Source organism: Acomys russatus, chromosome 1 (assembly GCF_903995435.1).
Source record: "Acomys russatus chromosome 1, mAcoRus1.1, whole genome shotgun sequence".
NCBI classification, from domain to species: Eukaryota; Metazoa; Chordata; class Mammalia; order Rodentia; family Muridae; genus Acomys; species Acomys russatus.
Genome location: NC_067137.1, coordinates 44836714 through 44857999, shown reverse-complemented (window position 1 = coordinate 44857999; position 21286 = coordinate 44836714). Strand labels below are relative to the sequence as shown.

Here is a 21286-nt window from a genome sequence, read left to right as displayed (position 1 = left end):
TATAGATGATAGTGTGTGATTTCTTACAGGCTCCTTTGTCCCATTCACTTGTAATTTCTTTCCTTCCCTTCACTTCTGTTGGAAGCCTTGATTCTGCACTAAGCCTGGGAGAACTGGGGGTGTTCCCACTTTGTTCACGTAAGGTCTCAGTGCTGGACCCTTTGCAAGCTCCACACTTTTCTTCTCTTTCTTTGGCTGTGTATCCAGAGGCAGGCTCTTGTGGGGAGACTGGCTGGCTGAAGGCCTGAAAAGGCTGCCTGTTCCCACTGCACAGTGTTATCTTTAAGTTATTAGGACAGGACTCCTCTGCCCCCTCCTCCCTCTGAAGTGGAAGTCTGGAAACGTCTTCCCCAATGGCACAGGCAGCAGCTGTTTCTTCTTGGGTGGTTATATTCAACGGCAGCACCTCACGTCTCTCTTTCAGTACAGGTGCTTCCGTTTTCTCTTTGGGTTCATACCTCAGCTTTAATTCATCCAGCTTAGCTCTCAGTTTCATATTTTCACTTTCTGAAAGCTGCAGGTGTCTCTCATTTGCAAACAGTTTCCACTCAATATCCAGGGCTCACTGGCTCTCAAATAATGCCTTCATTCTCTGTATGGACAGTTCACCTTTTTTTTTTTTTTTCTTTTTTTCTTTTTTTGAGACAGGGTTTCTTTGTGTAGCCTTGGCTGTCCTGGACTCACTTTGTAGGCCAGGCTGGCCTCGAATTCACAGTGATCTGCCTGCCTCTGCCTCCTGAGTGCTGGGATTAAAGGCGTGCGCCACCACTGCCCGGCTGGGCAGTTCGCCTTTTATGCCCTCATTTTAGTTTGGCTGAAGTAAATTATACATATGAATTATATTATACATATGGATTAATTAATATAGATGCTCTTCTCTGCCTGGGCAGTGATGGAAGAAGATACCTGGAAAAACACCAACGTAGATATCTTCAGCTTAGTATGGAACTCACTTCTCTTATCTCACCAACCAGTTCTCTGCCTTCCCTCCCTTTGTTAGCATGGTGGTGCTTCCTTGACAGGTCTGTGGCTGTCTCCCTCAGTACCCTCCCCAGGAGCATAGGGTCCTGAGATGGTTCACTGGCTTCCTGAGAGCCCAGTGTGCTATGAGGGAACAGTGAAGAAACTGTTTGTAGATAACATTGCCTCCTGGGCTGAGGGTGCTCAGTGGCTGCTTTTGTGTGTGTGTGAGTTCTGCTTAAGAAGGAAGGTTTTTTGTTTTGTTTTGTTTTGTTTTTAAGAGAAAGACTAGCTTATGATTTAACCTAAAAAATGAGCACAGTGGTATGAGCTAAGGGAAAACTTGGTACGATTTAGTTGCTGGTTTGGTAACCAGGCTCTTAGCCAACAAAAAGCAGTGCCCTTTACGTATTTAATTTCCAGTAATTATAACATTGATCCAGAGAGTACAATACTGAAAGGACCCCAGACAGATTGTCCTTCTCCAGTGGCCGCATTCAGCATATGTCACCAGTCACAGTTGGAGAAACATGGAATTTCTCTGATTGCCTCAGAACAGGAAATGAGTGGCCTGGTCTCCAGGCAGGACTCACTTCACCCAGGCTGCTGTTTCTAAAACTAGAGACTAATATGGTCACTTGCGGACACCATACTGCATCAGCAGGTTGCCATAAGGTTCAAAGATGTGGAAAGGAACCAAAGCCCCATAAGTTAAAGATGGAGGCTGCTTGTCTTCACTCCGCAGCATTGCTACCTCCCCTGAACGCCATTTTATGAGCTAATAAAAACAAGGATACTAGTGCTGGCCATCCAGAGCTATGGGGATGTGCTTCCAGAAGACTCAGCATGTGAGAAAGCTTACCACTTCTCCTGTAAGTTGTTATGTGTGCGAGAGCGCTCATTCTTTCCCTCAGCCATCAGAAGAGACTCACAGTTCCTCTCTCTTCAGTTCCACGCAAACACCAGCTGTTCATTTCAGAGTTAGATACAGGAAAACGTCATCTGCAATAAAGACCGAGTCCAAAATACCAGAATGGTGTTCTCTGTCATAGCTGTTATTTCCTTTTTAACTTTTTAGTTGAAAAAGTGACTGTTGGGGGGAAAAATCCTGATGTTCATTTTTCTTCTTGCAGCCCGTCGTGGAATGGTCTAGGAAGTGTCCCCAGCACAGACATCTACAAAAGTATCACACATTACAAAAATGTAAGTGCCTTTGTGAGATGCTTGTCACACGAGGGCTTGCTAGCCTGGAATTCAATAAGCCACAGATTTCTCTTTCAGCCTGTTAGGTACAAGCCAAGAGGACTTCTGTTGGGAAAGTCCACCAGTAGACCAGGAGTATCTTCAGAACTTTGAATTTGGTGTGCCTTTCATCATAAATCGATTACAGGAATTCTGCCCATGCTAGTTGGATGTTATTTTGGTGTGAAAATCATAATGAGGGATTAAATATAATAGGCAGTTAGATTACTTCCAGGCATTTAATAAAAATTATATTTCTGTCTGTAATCCATAGCCTTTCTGAAATTGCCTGATATCTCTGTAACATTTCTTTTTTTCTTTATAAGGGTATTTTTTTTAAAGCTTTTTTTTTTTTTTTAATGTACATTGGTGTTTTGCCTGCAGATATGTCTGTGTGAAGGTGCCAGATCCTCTGGAACTGGAATTACAGGCAGTTGTGAGCTGCCATGTGGGTGCTAGGAATTGAACAAGGGTCTTCTAGAAGACCTCTGAGTCATCTCTCCAGCTCCCAGATTTCTTTATTCATCTTTAACAAGAGATCTTTCCAGTTCTCATCACCAAAGCTTTATTTGATACATACATATATATACATATAATATATATTTATAAAACCACTGGAATTGGAAGAAAAACACAAACTCTGTATCACACTGATGATCAGATGTTACAAGTAAAACTCTTAGTGGCTGCTAGAGGAAACAAAGATAAAAAAGCAAAGAAAGCTAAGAAAACACAAATTTAGCTTTAAGAAAAGTGGGTATATGTTAATTAATAAAATAAAGAAGTATGTTTTTAATGTGAACTCTAAGAAGTTATAATATGATTTTTTACCTTAATATTAAAAAGATATTACTAGAAGGGCTAAGTGGTGGTGGCTCCTGCCTTTAATCCTAGCAATCTGGAGGCAGAGACAGGAGGACCTCTGAATTCCTGGTCTACATAGTGAGCTCCAGGACAGCCAGGGCTATGCAGAGAGACCCTGTCTTGAAAACCAAACCAAAACAACAACAACAAAGATTACTATACTGCCAACCTGGAGTCTAGCAGCCGTTAGTTAGTTTATTTCCATAATAATTCTGTGATGTTGAGCCAAGTCTCATCAAGAACAGAGAAAAACTAGTTCAGCGGCTGGAGATCCAGAGGCCGTAGAAAATACCTTACGGTAACAGGATGGCTCGCCTCTAGAAATTCACGTAAGAATCCCGTTGCTTTCTAGAAACCAAGATACGCAGCTTCACCCAACAGTAGCACTGCTCAGTTTTACGGGCTAACATGAGATCCGGATTCGAAGCTCTGTCTTGGTGGGACTTTGCTGCGCAGGCCCAGGTGTTCTCACATGAAAGGGACAGGCTGACATGGCTCCAATTGCTTAGGACTAGAAGATGCAATGGTGCTGTGTGATTCAGTCTTGGAGCAGCCACTCGGTTAGGGTACAAACAAAAACCACCCCACCTTAGGGCAAAGTTTCTGAACTCACAGATCGCTTTTGTCCCTCACACCAAAGCATCTTAAACCAAATCAAAACAGTCAGTGGTGGAGGCTGGAGACCAATCACGTTGCCCCTAGAGCCTCTTTCTTCACTTGAGTAGCAGCAGCCTGTAAGATGTGGCCTACCGCGTTCTGCTCAGGTTCCGATCCTATAGCCTCTGATTCTGTGCATCTTACCCTTGAACTCTCCACAGCTCAGAGGAGCCTGGGGTGTCGCGGTCCAGCTCCTCTGAGTGGCCATGTTGCCAGAACAGGCAGAGTTTGAGGTGCCGATTTGAGGTGTGGAGTTGTTTAACCTCCATTTCCTTCTCTCCTTTCTCTCTCCTCTTCCCCTCCCTCCCTCCCCCCTCTTCCTTTCTTTTTTATTTTATTTTATTTCCTTCCTCTCAAATGCTAGCTTGAAGAGCCTGAAGGAGTGAAGATTCTGAGATTTTCTAGTCCCATTTTTTATGGCAATGTCGATGGCTTTAAAAAATGTGTCAAGTCAACAGTAAGTATTCCTAGTTTGATTTTTAATTTTTCTGATTTCACTCATTTATTGGGCACCAACTAGGAATCAGGCCTTATGCTTGGCTCTCTTTATGTGGGGCATTAAAACTATATTGTGGCATGGTGTGGTAATGCACACTGGTAATCCCAATATTGGAGAGCTGAGGCAGGAGGAGTGCTGTAAACTTGAGGACCAGCCTGGTTTACATAACGAGTTTTAGGCTAGCCATGGCTATAGACTTAGACCTAGTCTCACAAAACAAAATACATAATGAATGAGCAACTATATATCATAGCATCTGTGGTCTAAATAACTTACAATATGAGCAAGGGAAGGGGGAAAGGGAGGAGGGGATGAGAGAGGAGGGGAGGGGGACAAACAGGGATTTGGAGTTGAGTTGAGGCAGAAGGCTGGGATTGCTTGGTTCCAGGGCTGTGTGAACAGACTCAAAACAGTGCCACAAATTGAAATTTTTATTTGGAAAAAATAGGTTCATTCATAAAATGTATTTTTGCTAACATGTATTAGGTTTATTACTTTAAGATATAGTTTTAAAGCTGGCTGTGGTGGTGCATTCCTTTAATCCCAGCACTCAGGGAGGCAGAGGCAAGTGGATTGATGTGAATTCAAGGCCAGCCTGGTCTACAAAGCCAGTCCATGACAGCCAAGGATACACAGAGAAACCCTGTTGCGGAAAAAGAAGAAGAAAAGCAAAAGCAGAAGCAGAAGAAGAAGAAGAAGAAGAAGAAGAGGAGGAGGAGGAGGAGGAGGAAGAAGAAATAGTTTTAAATATTAAAAAAAAAAATTAGGAAAGGGGCGGAAAGATAATGGCTCAGCTGTTAAGAATACTTCCTGATCTGTCAGAGGGTTCGGATCCTGCGCCCACATCAAGTGGCTCATAATGACTACAAATACAGCTTCAAGGGATCTGGCATCCCTTCTGGCCCCCATGGGCACCTGCACACAGCACAGGTGCACATCCACCCGCCCACATGTAAATAAAAGAAGTTTTAAGCTGAGCGTGGTGGCATACACCTTAAATCCCAGCACTCAGGAGGCAGAGGCAGGTGGATTGCTGTGTGTTCCAGGCCAACCTGGTCTACATAGTGAGTCCAGGACAGCCAAGCCTACGCAGAGAAACCCTGTCTCAAAAAAAAAAAAAAAAAAAAAAGTTGCAGACATTGGGAATCGCATAGGTTTTTGTTGCTGGGATAAAACACCATGGCCAAAGACAACTTGGGGAAGAGAGGGTTTATGCCATCCTAGAACTCTCAGGTCAGGATGATCACGGAGTGAAATCAGGGCAGGAAGTGAAACAGAAGCCATGGAGGAATGCTGCTTACTGGCTTGTTCCTCAGGGTTTGCTCAGTCTGTTTTCTTACACACCTCAGGACCTCCTGGGCAGAGGTGACACTGCCCAAAGTGGACTGGGCCTCCTCCCACATGAATCAGGAAGGTTTCTGACCGATTTCTGACAGGAAAATCTTCAGAGGCATTTTCTCAGTTGAGAACTCCTCTTCTCAAATGACTCTAGCCTGTGTCAAGTTGACGTCAAATTCACCAACAAATAGTGTGAAGAAGGTGGTGTGCTGGGTGTTTGGGAAGTGTGTTAACTGAGGGAAGGTGATAGTACAGTGGGGAGGAAGAGTTACCAAAAAAGCACCAATGTGGCAAAATTTGTCCCCAGTGCCACGCTATGCCTGGAACTTGGAGTTTTCCCTCTGAGTGCTGGTTTCCTGTTTCCAGAGTAAACTAGTTCAAACGGAAGCCAACAGCCTCCCCACCCTGACCCCCCACCCCACCCCACCAATAACAAAGTGGCTTTGTGACATCAAGAATTTTATTGGCTTTTGGCCTTTATAACTTTTGTAGCCTTGGCTGTCCTGGACTCACTCTGTAGACCAGACTGGCCTTGAACTCACGGAGACCTGCCTGCCTCTGCCTCCCCCGAGTGCTGGGATTACAGGTGTGTGCCACTGTGACTGGCTTGGCTTGGAGCCTTTAATCTGCTAGCCTTCCCTCCTGGTCTCTCATGGGGTGGGGTGGCTGGCAATGAAGAGGAGTCTACTTCCTTAGTAGACTTAGTAGACCTCACAACTTCTTTTCTGGAAGGGGTTCTTTCAAAATAGTTTCTTTTAAGAAATAGCCATTCTGGGTGTTGGAGAGCTGACTCACCCTTTAGGAGAGTGTACTGCCTCCCCAGCACCTATGTGGGGAGTGCACATTTTAGCTCTTATTACCCTCCTCAGGACTCCTTGGACATCTGCACTCACATGTGCACATACCCACATAGCGACACATAATTAAGATTAAGAATGCAACAACCACTCAGAAAGTAAATGCCATGGAACATTAAGAACCAGACATCTTAAGTAACTGACATTTATTTCCAAAGGTTGGATTTGATGCCATTAGAGTATACAACAAGAGGCTGAAAGCACTGAGGAGAATACAGAAACTCATCAAAAAAGGACAATTAAGGGCAACGAAGGTGAGTCAACATCTTTCTTTCCCCTCTAGGTTCTTTCTCTGATGAAAGCAGTTAAATGGTCTACAGCTAAACTCACCCACCTTGGTATCCGGATGCACACTAGCATATGACAAACGTGTATCAGAGAACAGCACATTTGTTCTGTAGGCTACAGGAAAAGGGTGGGGAATAAATGAAACCAGTAAAACTCCCTGGGAACAGTCTGCCCCCTCCTCACTAAAAATGAGCCTCTGTACTAATTTTTAAATGTTTTTAATGAAAAGAACAAGGTACAAATTCAGTGCCAATAGTACTTGAAAATAATAGAAAACCACAATAGTAATCTCATGAACTTTTGCAACTTTTTCTGTGACCTTATCTCTTGGAAAACCCCCACAATCATCCATAAATGTAGGTTTTTGTTTTTGTTTTGTTTTAAAAGATGTATTTATTATATATACAGTATTTTGTGTGCACGTGAGCCAGCAGGCCAGAAGAGGGTACCAGAACTTATTATAGATGGTTGTGAGCCACCATGAGGTTGATAGGAATTGAACTCATGACCTTTGGAAGAACAGCCAGTGCTCTTAACCTCTGAACCATCTCTCCAGCTCTGTTTTTTTGTTTTTGTTTTGGTTTTTTTTTGGCTCCTTGTTCTTCCATTTTCCTCTTAGAGAGCATCAAGGTGTAGATGGTAGTAAAATTTGTTCCACAAGACTGTATCCTCTGGCTGTTTTGTTTTCCCAAGAATAGTCTGTGCAGGACGTTTTGCAGTAAATTGCTGAAGGGCATTTTGTATTATTGGCAATTAAGTTGGAGGTGGCTTTTTTTGTTGTTGTTAGAACGGGATTATAAGTGATGTCGGCTCATCAAACAATGCTTTTGAGCCTGATGAAGATGTTGAAGAGCCAGAGGAACTTAATATCCCAACCAAAGAAATTGAGATTCAAGTGGACTGGAACTCTGAACTCCCGGTGAAAGTGAATGTCCCGAAGGTGCCGATCCACAGCCTGGTGCTGGACTGCGGAGCTGTATCCTTCCTGGATGTGGTCGGAGTGAAGTCATTGCGAATGGTGAGGTTCTGGCTGTTTGTACTGTAGACTTGGGGCTTTGGCAATAGTAAAGTGATGGAATGGGTTACTCAGCCTTGTAAAAAGGCTCTGCAATTTGTCTAAGTGAAATTTCTTTCCCCCTCCTCATCCTCCTCGTCCTCCTCCTCCTCCTCAGCAACACTGCATAAGCTCTTAAGTCAGCTCAGGGTCTGTGAGGTGAATCCTGCCTCCACTACCAAGAACAAGCTTCTTAATCTGCCTTCATCTTGGCCTCTTCTTTTGTAATATAGGCGTGATGATGGTGTTTACTGCATATGTATCACGGAGACCAAACGATCAGGACATATAAGGAGTACAGAAGAGTAGCTGGCATATGGGCATCTCTTAGAAGATGTTAACACTTAGTATGTTTGATTTTTCCTGACAATGTAAACGAACCATGAAGACAAGGAAAAGTGGCAAAGTTTGTGTTAAGTATTGTATTCTCCATGTTATGGAAACAGCAGCAGGACAGGACTAGAAGTGCAGCACTGGAAAGAAGCAAGGGCAGGCCTCAGGTTGGACCCAGGAAGTCAGGGCCAGAGCTGAGCAACATGCAGGACAGAAGCATTCCCAGCAGTTGCCGAAAGTCAAGTTCATCCATTCGAGGCTTCAGTGTGTGCCAGTGTACCTGGAAGATGCACGTGATGAGGCAGCCATGGCTTCCCTATGAGAGAGAAGGGCAAATATTAAATTATCAAATAAACAACTGCAGTAGGTGCTTCAACTAGGTGTTATCCCAAGTGTCAAATTTACATGAAGCTTCAGGTAGGTATCAAGAGGGTCAGACAGAGAGATCAGCAGGGTAAGGCACCAACAATAGATATAATGCTAGTAAACCGGCTCCTGTCTAGGTTTAGCTTAGCTGAGGGCTACCACTGCAGGAGCAGAAACTGATGCCAGGGTCTGGGTGCTACATAGGTAAGTAAGTACACTTGGCAAAAGACTGAGGCTATGCTGTGAGGTTCTGTTCTCTCCGCAGGTCTTGTTAGCTCATTTGAGAACACATGCGGGCTCTTTGTTGTTTATTTTACTCTGTGTAGTGACTCAGACTCATTACAGATTATACTGGCCCGTGGTTTCATGACTTTGTGGAGTCTCAATGCCAGAGGATGTCCCACACTTCAATAGCTGCTTGTGTTGTAGTGACAAGTACTATTGCTCACAGGCCTAGTGTCTGGATACTTAAAAATCAAACACTTAATGGTCATTGTAAATTCACCTGTAGTTTTAAGGGATAGTAGATAAATTCTTTGTTTCCCCTTCCTAATTTCTCCCAACAATTATAGGGTATAAAAACTATAGTACAAAAGTACAACCAAGATAATTGGCATTGGTGCATTTATAACAAAGACCTGCATGCTTAGTCCGTTTGTACTTTTAAGTACAATATTCACTTTTTGTTACAGCAAGAAAGACCTATTTGGAATCCTAATTACTTCTACAAGCATTTATTGAGCACCTCTGGGTTATGAACTGCTATGCTACCCAACACTGAATATTGTTCTTCCTGTCTTTTAAAAAGCCTGGTCTTGCTATGTAATCTAGGGCTTTGAATTAAAATCCCCTTGCCTTCTGAGTGCTAGCATTACCTGTGTGAGCTACCTGTGCTGACTTAAGATACTGCCTTTTTATTTTATTTATTTTATTTTTTAATATATTTTATTAATTTAATCATATTACATCTCAATTGTTATCCCATCCCTTGTATCCTTCCATTCCTTCCTCTCTCCCATTTTCTCCTTAGATACTGCCTTTTTATCTTTATATACAGTGCCACAGTGCACTGAAAATATCTATGGTTTTCCAGTAAGAAGCTCTCCTGAAAGTCTTGATTAGCCACAGAAATGTTGACAGTTCTCCTGAGCAAATGTTTAAATATGACTGAATTTTTTTTCTATTTTTAGATTGTCAAAGAATTTCAGAGAATTGATGTGAATGTGTACTTTGCTTTGCTTCAAGGTAAGTGCCTATGTGCGTCCCTATCAAGCTTGTTTCATGTCTCCTCCCTTGGGTGCAGATATATGAGGTCTGAAGGCCTTGTTAAAAAAAAAAACAAAAAAAACAAACAAAATTAGAAGAAAACTAATTTGTACTGTATAGAATGTCTAAGAAAATGTGTCATCTTAGTCACCTTTAAGTATATAGTTAATCACAATACTAAGTAACCATGTGCCATTTCCAAAACTTTTCATCACCACAGCAACTCTATACCACTTACAGTATTTCTGGACATTTTTGAGCTTTGCAAGAGATTTCCTCCAATGTGTGCCACAGAGCTGGCAAAGTATAGAAACTTGTTTCTTGATAGTGGTGTTAAGTGAATATGGGGCCATTGTTTCAGGGAGAGCAGAGGTGAGGTGACTAAGATCTCTTGGGAGGGGAGGAATGCCAAGAGTGTCTCTGTGGCTTGTCTGTAAGTGGGCGAAGGTACCAGTCTTAGGCTGAGTTCTCTGAAGCTCAGCCGAGGTGTGGATTCATGCACAAGTGGTTGAGGAAGTAAGGGAAGGAGGAACAGGGCATGAGACGAAGCTGGCCAGGCTCCTGATGTCAAAAGTTTGATTATATAAGTGGCTCTACACAGGGGTGGTTATGCAAGGCCCACCTCATACTCTTATCTGCCAGTCAGTGGATTCTGGCCAGCCGTGCATGTATGGAGCCTCCTAGGCCTCTTCGAGTCAGACAGAGCCTATTGACGGGCACAGCTGTGAACCAGCAGCCAAGCTCACAGCAACTGGGGCATGGAAATACTGGTTTGGCAAGAAAGTCACCAAGGCAGACTGCAAGCAACTGTGGGATGATCATTCTGTGTGCCGCTGGCAGAGAAAGCCAGCTCTGCTAGAGCAGGGTCACAGCTTAGAAAGAAGAAAGCAACAAAAAGAAAGCACTACAAAAACATGATATTATAAAAACCTTTTTAACCCCCCTAGCAACTAAACATCTTTTTCCCTTGCAGATGATGTTCTAGAAAAGATGGAGCAGTGTGGGTTCTTTGATGACAACATTAGAAAGGACAGATTCTTTCTGACGGTTCATGATGCCATACTTTATCTGCAGAACCAGGCGAAATCCAGGGAGGGTCAGGACTCCCTTCTAGACACGGTAAACACCTCACCTAACTCTAGTCTGAAACTCAGCCCAGCTTCTGGCTTTAGACCACCTACTGAACTTCTAAAAGCCCATTTCTCATCGGTGAAAAGGGGGGAAAAACTACTTACTTCTTGGAAGACTCGGGCCTACGGTCGTTTCTAGAAAGGTTCCTACTAGCACCCAAGACATAACAGTTCTACAGTGTGCATGTTCACGGGCAAATGTGGCCTTAGCTGTAATGCTTTTTTAGAAGACAGCTCTGAATCTTGAATTTTCTGTGATATATATGCATAAATGTAGTATATATTATATCAATGGGGGACTCCTTAATTTACAAAGTAAAAATTTAATTCATAAGAGATCTTTGAAAAAAAAACTGTCAAAAAAGAGGGGCTGGAAAGACTGATCAGCAGGTAAAGGCTTTTATGCTGTGCAAGGTAAGGATCTGAACCAGGCCCTCAGCACCCATGTGAATCAAACAAACACAAACAAAACACCAGAAAAACACAGGTATGGACCTGTTACCCCACTCTTGGCATGTGGAGGTAGGTGAATCTCCACAGTTCTCTGGCCAGACAGTATAGCCAAAATGTCTCCATGTTTCGAGAGATCCTATCTCAAAAAAAAAATCAATGGAATGACAAGGGAAACTACCCTGACACCAACCTCTGATCTTACATGTACCTTCTCAGGCAAAGACACACTTCTTCTCAAACCAACCACATACAAATCCAGGTTCATTTTCTCTCACAAAACGGAAAACACTACAATTCCCTATGAGGCTTATTTTGTCAATTCTCCTTTCAAATATCCAGAAGTGGCAAACCTGCTGGACTCGGTGTCTGGTCTACTGGTCAGCCTAAATGAGGAGATCAGCTCTTAGGACCCTTTCACAGTGAATTTGGGGCACTGTCGTAGTTTCTTTCCTGCTGCTGTGAGGGAAATACCGTGATTGAGTTTACTTTAGCTTATGGTTCCACAGGGTTAAAGTCCACAAAGGCAGGAAGGCGTGGAACAGAAGCAGGAGAAGGAAGCTGGCTGATCTCACTTTATCCACACACAGGAGAGGACAGGAAGTGGGGCAAGGCTAGGAAACCTCAAAGTCTGCCCAAGTGACTAGCAAGGCTCCACCACCTACATGGTCCATAAGCTCTCCAAAGAGTGCTACCAACTGGGAACTGTGGTGGACATCTTCCATTCAAATGACCATCAACACCTATGAAAAGTAATTGTCCTTGTAACAATCATATCTGATGCTTTCTGAGATTAGGATGAGCAGATTTTTTATTACAGATTAGAAGTTGGTGTTCGGAGTAAACTGATCTAGACACAGTTACATTTTTATTTTCAGCTTTAATTGTCAGTGCTCCTGGTAAAAAGAGCAGCCTGCCATTAAATGTGTCCATCAGATGCAAAAGAGAAAGTCCTAAACCCACACCTAGTAACAAGAAAGGCTAGGGGCTGAAGAAAGGGTCAGTGGTTAAATGTCCTGGATGCTTCTCCAGAGGACCCAGGTTCAGTTTCCGTACCCACACAGTGGCTCAAAACCATCTCTAACTCCAGTCACAGGGATTCTGGTACTCTCTTCTGGCCTTTGTGGGCGACAAGCACACATAGCACACATACATAGATGTAGACAAAACACTCATACACATAAAATAAGTCAAACTTTTTTCTTTAAAAAATAAAAGCTAAGTATAAGATGCTAAGCTTTGAAGACTCACCACCTTTGTTTCCTATCCTTTAGAAATTTTTTCTAACTGTAGAGTAAAAGCAAAGCTGGCTCATATAGCTTTGGAGATCCCACATTAAGAGTAAAAAACAAAAGCTGGGCATGGTGGTGCACGCCTTTAATCCCGGCACTCAGGGAGGCAGAGGCAGGCCGATCACTGTAAGTTTGAGGCCAGCCTGCTCTACAAAGTGAGTCTGGGGCAGCCAAGGCTACACAGAGAAACCCTATCTCAAAAAACCAAGCCAAACCCAAAGCAAGGCACCAAGTCCTCTTTCAACAGGAGATGAGTTACGTAATTTGTTAGTACCCATCCCGATGTAAAATCCTAGGCCACAGCGTGACAAAGCTATGACTAAGGAACAGAGCGCCCACTGTGTCAGCCTTGCCTTCTCCACAGTCAGTGAGGTGCTGTGAGTGAAGGGGCTAGAGTTTCTCTTTCATTCGATGTTTGCTGGAGTATAAATGATTGCAAGGTGGGCAGAGCATCCCTGGTTCCAGTGAGGTTGGAAAGCTTGCCTGTCTCCACTGGGTTGAGCATGAAACCTGATCCATCCTCACCCAGAGGTTTCCATGTCTTCAGAGTCACTTGTAGAAGTTGCTTGGGGAAGGGTATTGTAGATGCAGAGATAAGAACCTCTTCCACCCTTTGGTCTGTTAGAAGATTTATGCCAGATTAGCTATAGGCTATGGTTACCCCACTCCTACCATTCCCACCACATAGACCCTGTGTACTTAGCCATCTAACTGATTTTCACACCAATAAAGGGCACTGGGCTATTTGTGAGATGAAAAGTAGAAAACCAGTATGATAGGATGCCATTTCAGCTTTGATATGTATTTGCTATTGCTTTAGAAATGCTATTCTCTATTCACAAGATAAATGTAAGTTACATTGATAACCTCTGAGGGGAGAATTAAATTATATGTTATCCCTAAAAAGTAGAAATGTCCTAAACAGTCAACTCCGCCTCCAAAAAAAAATAAATTCCATTCAGTTCAATTTGGGACTCTATATTGTCCTCAGTCACCAGCCTACCATGGTGTAATCACAATGTGTTCAAAGCTCTATTAAGTGTTCTTAGCTGTCAAAAGACAAGCACTATTGACTGCCTGATTGAAGGCAGTGGGGTGTCTTGCTAAGAGGCACACACTTGAGAAATCAAAAAAGGGAACAGTTAAAGGAGTTTATACAATAGGAAAACTGGGCCAATTCACATTTGGGTTGAAACAAATAGCAGAGGGAAAATCCTAAGGTGAGAAACATGAAAGAACAAGAAATTAGAAGAGCATTCTGAAGTATATAGATCACAGATGAGTACTATCAAAGCTTCACATCATTTTCAGTGGTATTTGCTATATTTTGATGCTACAGTATTTTCAATAAACACTGTGTATGTTCTTTGTCAAGATCACCCTCATTCAAGACTGTAAAGACCCTCTTGAACTGATGGGAGCAGAGATGAACGAGGAAGAACTTGACGTTCAGGATGAGGTATGGTCATTATTTTCTTCTGTGGAAAATAATTGGATTTAATCTGGAGCAAACGAATAACAAGCAGTGAATAGGTTTAAGACCCACCTGAAGAAAATTCAAAAACATCTGAAAGGTATAGCTTCCCAGGAAGAGGGAGGGAAATGGAAACAGGAAACTCCCTTGAGGATGACAGGACTTGGGGAACTTTAGTCTCAGGCACACAGAGATAACCAGTGACTGGCAGCCATAGGCTAGTTCTGATTTTATATTGAACTCAAAAGCACTCTTTCTAGAGATCTAAGGCTATGTGGTAGGGAAAGGAACCATGGGATTCCTGACTCAGGGCCACAGGTCCTTTCTTCACCTGACTGACGATGGCTTACACACTCCCTCCTTACCAGGGGGAGGCTGTTTCAGGTGCTCTCCCCACATGAGACTATTCCTAGGAAAGTCAACTGAACTCGGAAAATCTGAGTAAACTTTAGAGCATTACTTCTAAGAGAAATGAGAGAAACAATGGATGATCAGAAATTTCATCATGAAATTACCAAAAGATGTAAATAAGAAAATGTTATACTTGATCTTAACCAAAAGGCTGAAGAGTAATTCAAAGAATCATAGGTTGAAAGATTTCTTAGGAACTGACAATGTGATATCACTGGCCATGCAGAGAAATCCCTCCTATACCAACGCAATCCATTTAATTTAGCTTTTCTGTGAACATTTCCAGACACTAGCAACCAGTGACTTATCAAGAAAATGTTCCATGCAAAGAAATCCCTGCTAATTATGACTATAAACGTGGACTTGGCCTTTGTTTGGTAGCACCCAGCTATGCTTTCCCTAGCAACACAGGCCTTCCCTTGGGCCAGGCCATCAGTTATTGATAGCAGCTCTGTCTCCACCAGACTCTAAGAGCAGCTCCTTCAATTCTTTCTGTAATTCTTTACAGACATGCAGCCTATCACTGTTTTGCAGGACCAAAAGGGGGCCTAGAAGTAGTGAGGGTGCCATGGAAACCATTCTGAGCTCATCAAGATATTTAAAAGATGTCTGTCTGTTTTTATTATTGCTATATAAAAATCTTGGGCTCTACTGAACAGGAGTAAAAAAAAGACATGTGTATATTCACACAAACTATGATGATTCTGGGTTCTCTTTTCATGCATAGGCAATTGGCTTCTGCCTCAAATGCAAGGTCACATGCAGCTTGGCTAGATTGCATCTTAGTTCTAGCGTGTTAACAGTTTTGGGTTGACTCTGTCATCTCTCCTGTTTACTTTCTAAGCTGTGGGCAGACAAGTCTGACAAGAAAGCTATGACTTTCCAGGTCCTGATGAGAAAAGCACTAGGTAGCATTCAAACCCCTGTAGTAAATAAAATCAGGCAGAGACTTTTGTGGAGGAAAGAAATGTCAGAATAAAAACCACAAGCCTGGTGTCTTGGACCACCAGATTAATGAGCCTGTGAAAGTCATTATTAAACCAGCAAGTCCTGAAGGCTTTGGTAATTTATGACCCTCTGGGGTCCTGGGTTCAATTCCCAGCACAGAATCATGTGCACCTGTGACCCCAGCACTTTGGAGGTGGAGGCAAGGAAGAGCAAAGGTTGAAGGGTATCCTCAGGTACATCTGGGGCTCTATGCTACCTGGGCTAGAGATCTTACCCACAACAAACAAAGAAATGCAAAGGAACTCGAGTCGCTGTCACCCCGGAATAGCTACTAATATCCACATAAAATGATCATTCTGCGGTGGCCTCTAGGGTCATGAAGCATTGTAGCAGTTTGAGATTTGAGACCAGACAGATCTCTGAGCTACTCCTGAATCTGGTACTTACTGTTCAGCCAGCACAATCTTGTTTTGTTTTGGTATCTGCGTGTAAAGTAGAGGCGACAATACACAGAGTGGTGACAATTCAAGGATGTATGTGAAAAGCAGCATTGTGTAGTTAGTGCCCAATGACCAGTAATCACTGCTTTACATAAATCCAATTAGAAGCATGGTGAGTGTTGAAATTTGTCTTTCCTTTATTTGATGACACACACCTGAGTAAAAGTAAGCAACCAATGCTAGAAAAACATGTTTTTAAAAAAGACAACATAACTCTAAGAACTAAGCTGACCAGTGTTTTGCTTCCCCCTTTCTTCCACAGGCCATGCGCAGACTTGCTTCCTGAGAGTGGGTTCAGGTGTCGCTATCGGCAAGGACCGCTAGACGGAAGCTGGCCAGGAGGCCATTCTCCGCAAGTGTTCTCTGCACTGACTAGTTCTTTGCACTTACACAGCCATCCTTTTACTGCTATGTTAAAAATATATACATTTTAAAACTCCTTAGGCATTGCACAAGAAACAGTTGTCATTTCTCTACGTTTTAATGCAGACACAAACAGCTCCGCTCTAAAATACCGCCCCCCCCCCGAGAATTATCCCCGAGAAGCAGCCATGTCCGAGATGTGCTGATGTTCCTCAGTTCCTCAGCATGGGCTGCGGATGCCATGGCGGGTGTGCTGTCTGGGTTCACAAGGGCATCTATTTCTGTTAAGCTGCAGTAAGTGTTGGCCCAACAGCCTCCATGGGCAGGTGAGTTTGGAAGGACTAGTCACAGAGATTCCCGACTGACCTGGAAATCTATGCGTTGTCTTGATCACAGTGAGAAAGGTAAAACAGAGTTACTGTGCACTCCTTAATGAGCTTAAAAAAATAAAACCAATCTTTTTAAAAACATTTTTGTTTAGATTTATTTTGTGTATGAGTGTTTCTTACATATGTCTGTGCCATATATAAGAATATGTGTGGCTAGTACCCAAGATGTGAGAAAAGGGCATCAGATTTCCTAGAAGTGGAGTGATAGATGGCTGCAGGCTGCCAGATAGGTGCTGGGAATCGAACTTGGGTCCTCTGCAAAAGCAACACATGCTCTTAATCACTGAGCCATCTCTCCAGTCCCTATAATCTGCCTGTTTCTGTTTGTTTGCTTTTGTTTTCTTCAGGGCAGGGTTTCTCTGTGTAGCCCTGGCTGCCCTGGAATTTGCTCTGTAAACCAGGCTGGCCTCAGACAAGTGCTGCCATTCATGGCCTGCAGCACCATTGCCCTGCTATGATCTCTATTTTTAAAATGCACCATTAGTTTACCTTTTTGTGTGCAAGTGTTCTGTGTGTAATGGCAGATAAGCTCTCTTTTGACATGAAAGTCAGGCATGGTGGCACTTGCCTGTACTCCTACTGTGTTCTTAGCCCACGAGAGGCTAAGGCAGGAGGAGCAAGGGTTCGTGGTCTGTTGGGCAACATAGTGAGACCATATTTTTAAAAATAAAAACACAGTTTTGACCAAATCCTTTTTGACAGAGGACCAGAGTGATGAGAATGAGCTCTTTTCTGTTTAATAGTACTGGGGAAAACAGTCAGAAATGGAATTCTAACCACTTTTAAAACAATCTAAAAAGTAAACTATTCATAGTAGCCTGTTTATAAAGTAAGATTTTGGAGACAAAGCATTCTAAATAGAGTCAATACAAAAAAATTGGTTTGGAATATATACATTGGAAATGTGTATGAAAAAATATGCAGTCAGGTGCCTTTAATCCCAGCACTAGGGAGGCAGAGGCAGGCAGATAGCTGTGAGTTCCAGGCCAGCCTAGTCTACAAAGGCAATCCAGGATAACCAAAGCTACACAGAGAAACCCTGTCTCAAAAAAAAATATTAAGCCAGAATATTTGCCACTTTTTTTTAAAACTTCACATTTTCTGAGTACCAACAACTTTTAGAAATCCATGTAATATGTGGATTTTTGTCTTCTGCACTAACTACCTAGTTCATATTGTACTTCATATCTAGAGAAAAACAAGTCTCAGCCTTGGCCGAGGCATTGAGCTTCAGAACCACAGTGCGCTCTGGCAGAGATGCCTGGGATTCCTAAATGTGCTTGGTGTCCCAAAGGCTGTCTTCGAACTAGAGTTTCCCATCTCACTCTTTTGAGTGCTGGGATTATGGGTGTTTACCACGATGCCTGCTAAAGCCTGTTGTGTTTGAACTGCAATAAATATAACTAACATTTCATTTCCCTTTTGTATTTGTCTTACTTGATTGCTAGAATCATGAGGATCCGTCTGTCTTTGCATCAGCAGCCACTCACTGGTTCTCCTGGCATGTAATGTGCTGCTGTTCAAATATAAAGTCTCCTTAACTGGCTTTGATGATTTGTGCTGTTTGCAGTTTTGGTTTTCATGAATAATGCTGTGCTATGGATATTCCTATGAAGTATTTATCCATCTTTCATAAATATTGGGGTGTTCTATTGGGGACTTAGGTCTCCAAGGTGACAGTCAATAAAATTAAAGTTATTCTACATCTGTGTCAGGCAAGCTGCACGAAGTGTGTGGTTTCAGGACACACTTACCGTGCAGATATCACATAAACAGTAAAATCCCAGGCACTTTCGTTTAATTATATGAACTTCACCCACCAGCAAGCCGCATAAAGATAATAAAAAATGTCTATAAAGAGACAGAAATAGGTATAGTTAGGGGAGGAAGGAACAAAAGAGATAGTTTAAAAAGTGACAGAACCACAATGGAGAAAATGGCACTGATGGAGAGAAATGGCAGAGAACCGACAGGCAGGAGCAAAGGGAAAAGCTAAAAGAAGGCTGGAGGGAAGAAGACAGAGATAGGAGAGCAGAGAGAAATGCTGGGATAATGTGAAACTGGGAGCATCGGCAGCTGAGAGCCAACCAAGGATTGATCTCTATGCACATCCTTTAGAACTCCGATCTCAGCCAGAGTCGCTCCTGTACTACACACTGTGACATCTCCTGAGGTCTTGGGCCTCCTTCCTTGGCCCCATGTTCTTTTCCTGGAAGAGTATGTAATATAATTCACATACACTGTTTGTTTTCTCCTTCGGCCATGCTAGGATATAAAGCCTACCATAGCAGGGTTCTCTCTTTTGTTCCTGCACACCTTTCCGGCACCCAGGAGAATGAGGGCTCACACACTGTAGATATTCAGTAAGTATTTCTAGATGACTCAGTGAAGTGGCAGTTAGTAACGCCGACTAAGGCTAACCTGAGTAGAGAAACAGCAGTCTTCCAAGACAGTGTTTTCTGAACTGTCAGGACTATAGGTAAGTTCTACCACAACTCAACTGCTTGCTTACCTGGTCTCCAGGAAAATAGCAGGAGACTGACTTTGATGCTAATCGAGCACTCCTTCTGTTCCAGTAGCTGAGGATCCCAGCTTCTGTACTCTTGAGTATAGCAGCTGAGGCAGCCTGCATTTGGGGGTACGGTTGGCCTCACTGTTTTTGTGTAAGCTCTTGTAGCTTGAAGCCAATCACAATGCACTGTTGGAAACTGAGTGCTCCTTGGAGCTCTTTTTAACCTTCATTTAAAGCATTTATATTGGAATGATCATAAATTCACAGGAATTTGTGAAGAAATAGTCTCAAGCGCCCATCATCCAGTGTCCCCAAACGTGAGCATCTTACACAACTACAGTACAAGTAGTGCTAACAGAGCATTGAGCGTGTTCACACTTCACCAGTCGCGGCTGCACGTGCACGCTCATGTGTACATACAGCTCTATACAGTTTTGTCTCGTGTACAGATTCATATAAACCCCACCAAAATCAAGCTTAATTATCCCCTCAACCTAAGACTCCTTCTGATGGTCGGTCCCCGGGTTGGTTAGTTTTGTCAACTTGACAGCAAATGAGAGTCACCTGGGAGAAAGAAAACTCGGTTGAGGAAATGCCTCCACTAGAGTGGGCTATGGGTATGCCTACGTGGTGCTTTCTTAACTAGTGATTAATGTGGGAAGGCCTGGCCCACTGTGGTCTGTGGACCTGTGAGAAAGGCAGCAGAATGTGAGCCTGGGGACACACAACCAAGCAGTGTTCCTCCATGGCCTCTGCTTCAGTTCCTGCCTCCCTGCGCTCCCGCCCTGGCTTCCCTTGATGATGGACTGCTACTAAGAAGTATAAACCAAATCTCCTTTCTCCCCAAGGTGCTTTGGGTCAGTTTTGCCATAGCATGAGATTGAGACCAATACAGTCCCTTGGAAAAGGTGCTCTGGGTTTAGGTAACCATTACTACATGGCATCACCCTCGGACTTCTGGAGTTGGAGGGGCACAGCTGATGTTAACCTTTAGTCATCATGATGAGTCGAACGCTTAGTCTTGTTTGCATTGACTTTCAGGGAGCCTCCAAAGAGAAAATACTTTTCTTCTGCAGCTTCATTTCTACCTAGTATCATCCTGGGCATAAGGGGCTCTACACCACACAGCAGGAGCATCTACAGTGCTCTTTAATCTGAAAGAATATTGTGAATCCTTAGCCAAGGAGCCTTACCAGTGAGGCTGGCCTTTGCTGTAGATGACAGTGGCGCTGGCCTTTGCTGTAGATGACAGTGGCACTGGCCTTTGCTGTAGATGACAGTGGCGCTGGGCTTTGCTGTAGATGACAGTGGCGCTGGCCTTTGCTGTAGATGACAGTGGCACTGGCCTTTGCTGTAGATGACAGTGGCACTGGCCTTTGCTGTAGATGACAGTGGCGCTGGCCTTTGCTGTAGATGACAGTGGCGCTGGCCTTTGCTGTAGATGACAGTGGCGCTGGCCTTTGCTGTAGAACATCTTCAGCATAACATCCATCTTTGTCAGAACAGCTTGACCACTTGACCCTCGAGATTGGGTGTTACATGTTGATGTTTCCACACAGAAGAGGGTAGGGAAGATTATTGGACCCTCACCTGAATTTTTGTTCACTTTGATGTAATTCTGCACTTAATTCTAAGAGGCCCTGATTGTGTGAGGTGTTAAGAGTATAAAGCATGAAAGGTTTCCTGAAGTGTGTGTGTGTGTGTGTGTGTGTGTAACTGTGTGTTGCTACCACAAATATAAAGGTTAATCCAGCTGGACTAGTTAATCACTGGACTAAGGGACCATTCCTTGGGAAGATCAAGTTACTTAATGCTAAAGCTAAAGACATGGGAGGAAAAATTATCACTTTAATGAGATTTTGTTGTTGTTGTTGTTTGTTTTGAAATAATGTACTTTTCTTTCACAGAAATTCTATACCTGGTGTAGTTGCTTATGGAGCATATCTGCTTTTCTAAGTACTTAGTCTGAAAAGCAAACTTCTTTTTTCTTTCTAAGGATGGCATTGTGGGCTTCCTTGCTTCTTTGCTGAAGCATCCCACAACCATTTGTCAGGTGGCCTCCTGCCCACCCTGTGGCTTGACCTCCCTTAGTC

General features: G+C 43.2%; 1 protein-coding gene across 1 annotated transcript in view; it reads left to right on the top strand.

The window, feature by feature from the left end:
* The window catches only part of Slc26a4 (solute carrier family 26 member 4), a 44009-nt gene extending 27736 nt beyond the window's left edge, over positions 1–16273 (top strand). The window contains exons 14-21 of the mRNA XM_051144651.1: positions 2094–2163; positions 4088–4180; positions 6576–6671; positions 7493–7723; positions 9649–9703; positions 10698–10843; positions 13972–14055; positions 16192–16273. Coding sequence (XP_051000608.1) covers positions 2094–2163; positions 4088–4180; positions 6576–6671; positions 7493–7723; positions 9649–9703; positions 10698–10843; positions 13972–14055; positions 16192–16215 — 799 coding nt within the window. The 3' untranslated portion in view covers positions 16216–16273. The remainder of the gene's footprint in view (positions 1–2093; positions 2164–4087; positions 4181–6575; positions 6672–7492; positions 7724–9648; positions 9704–10697; positions 10844–13971; positions 14056–16191) is intronic.
* Positions 16274–21286: the final 5013 nt, after the last annotated feature.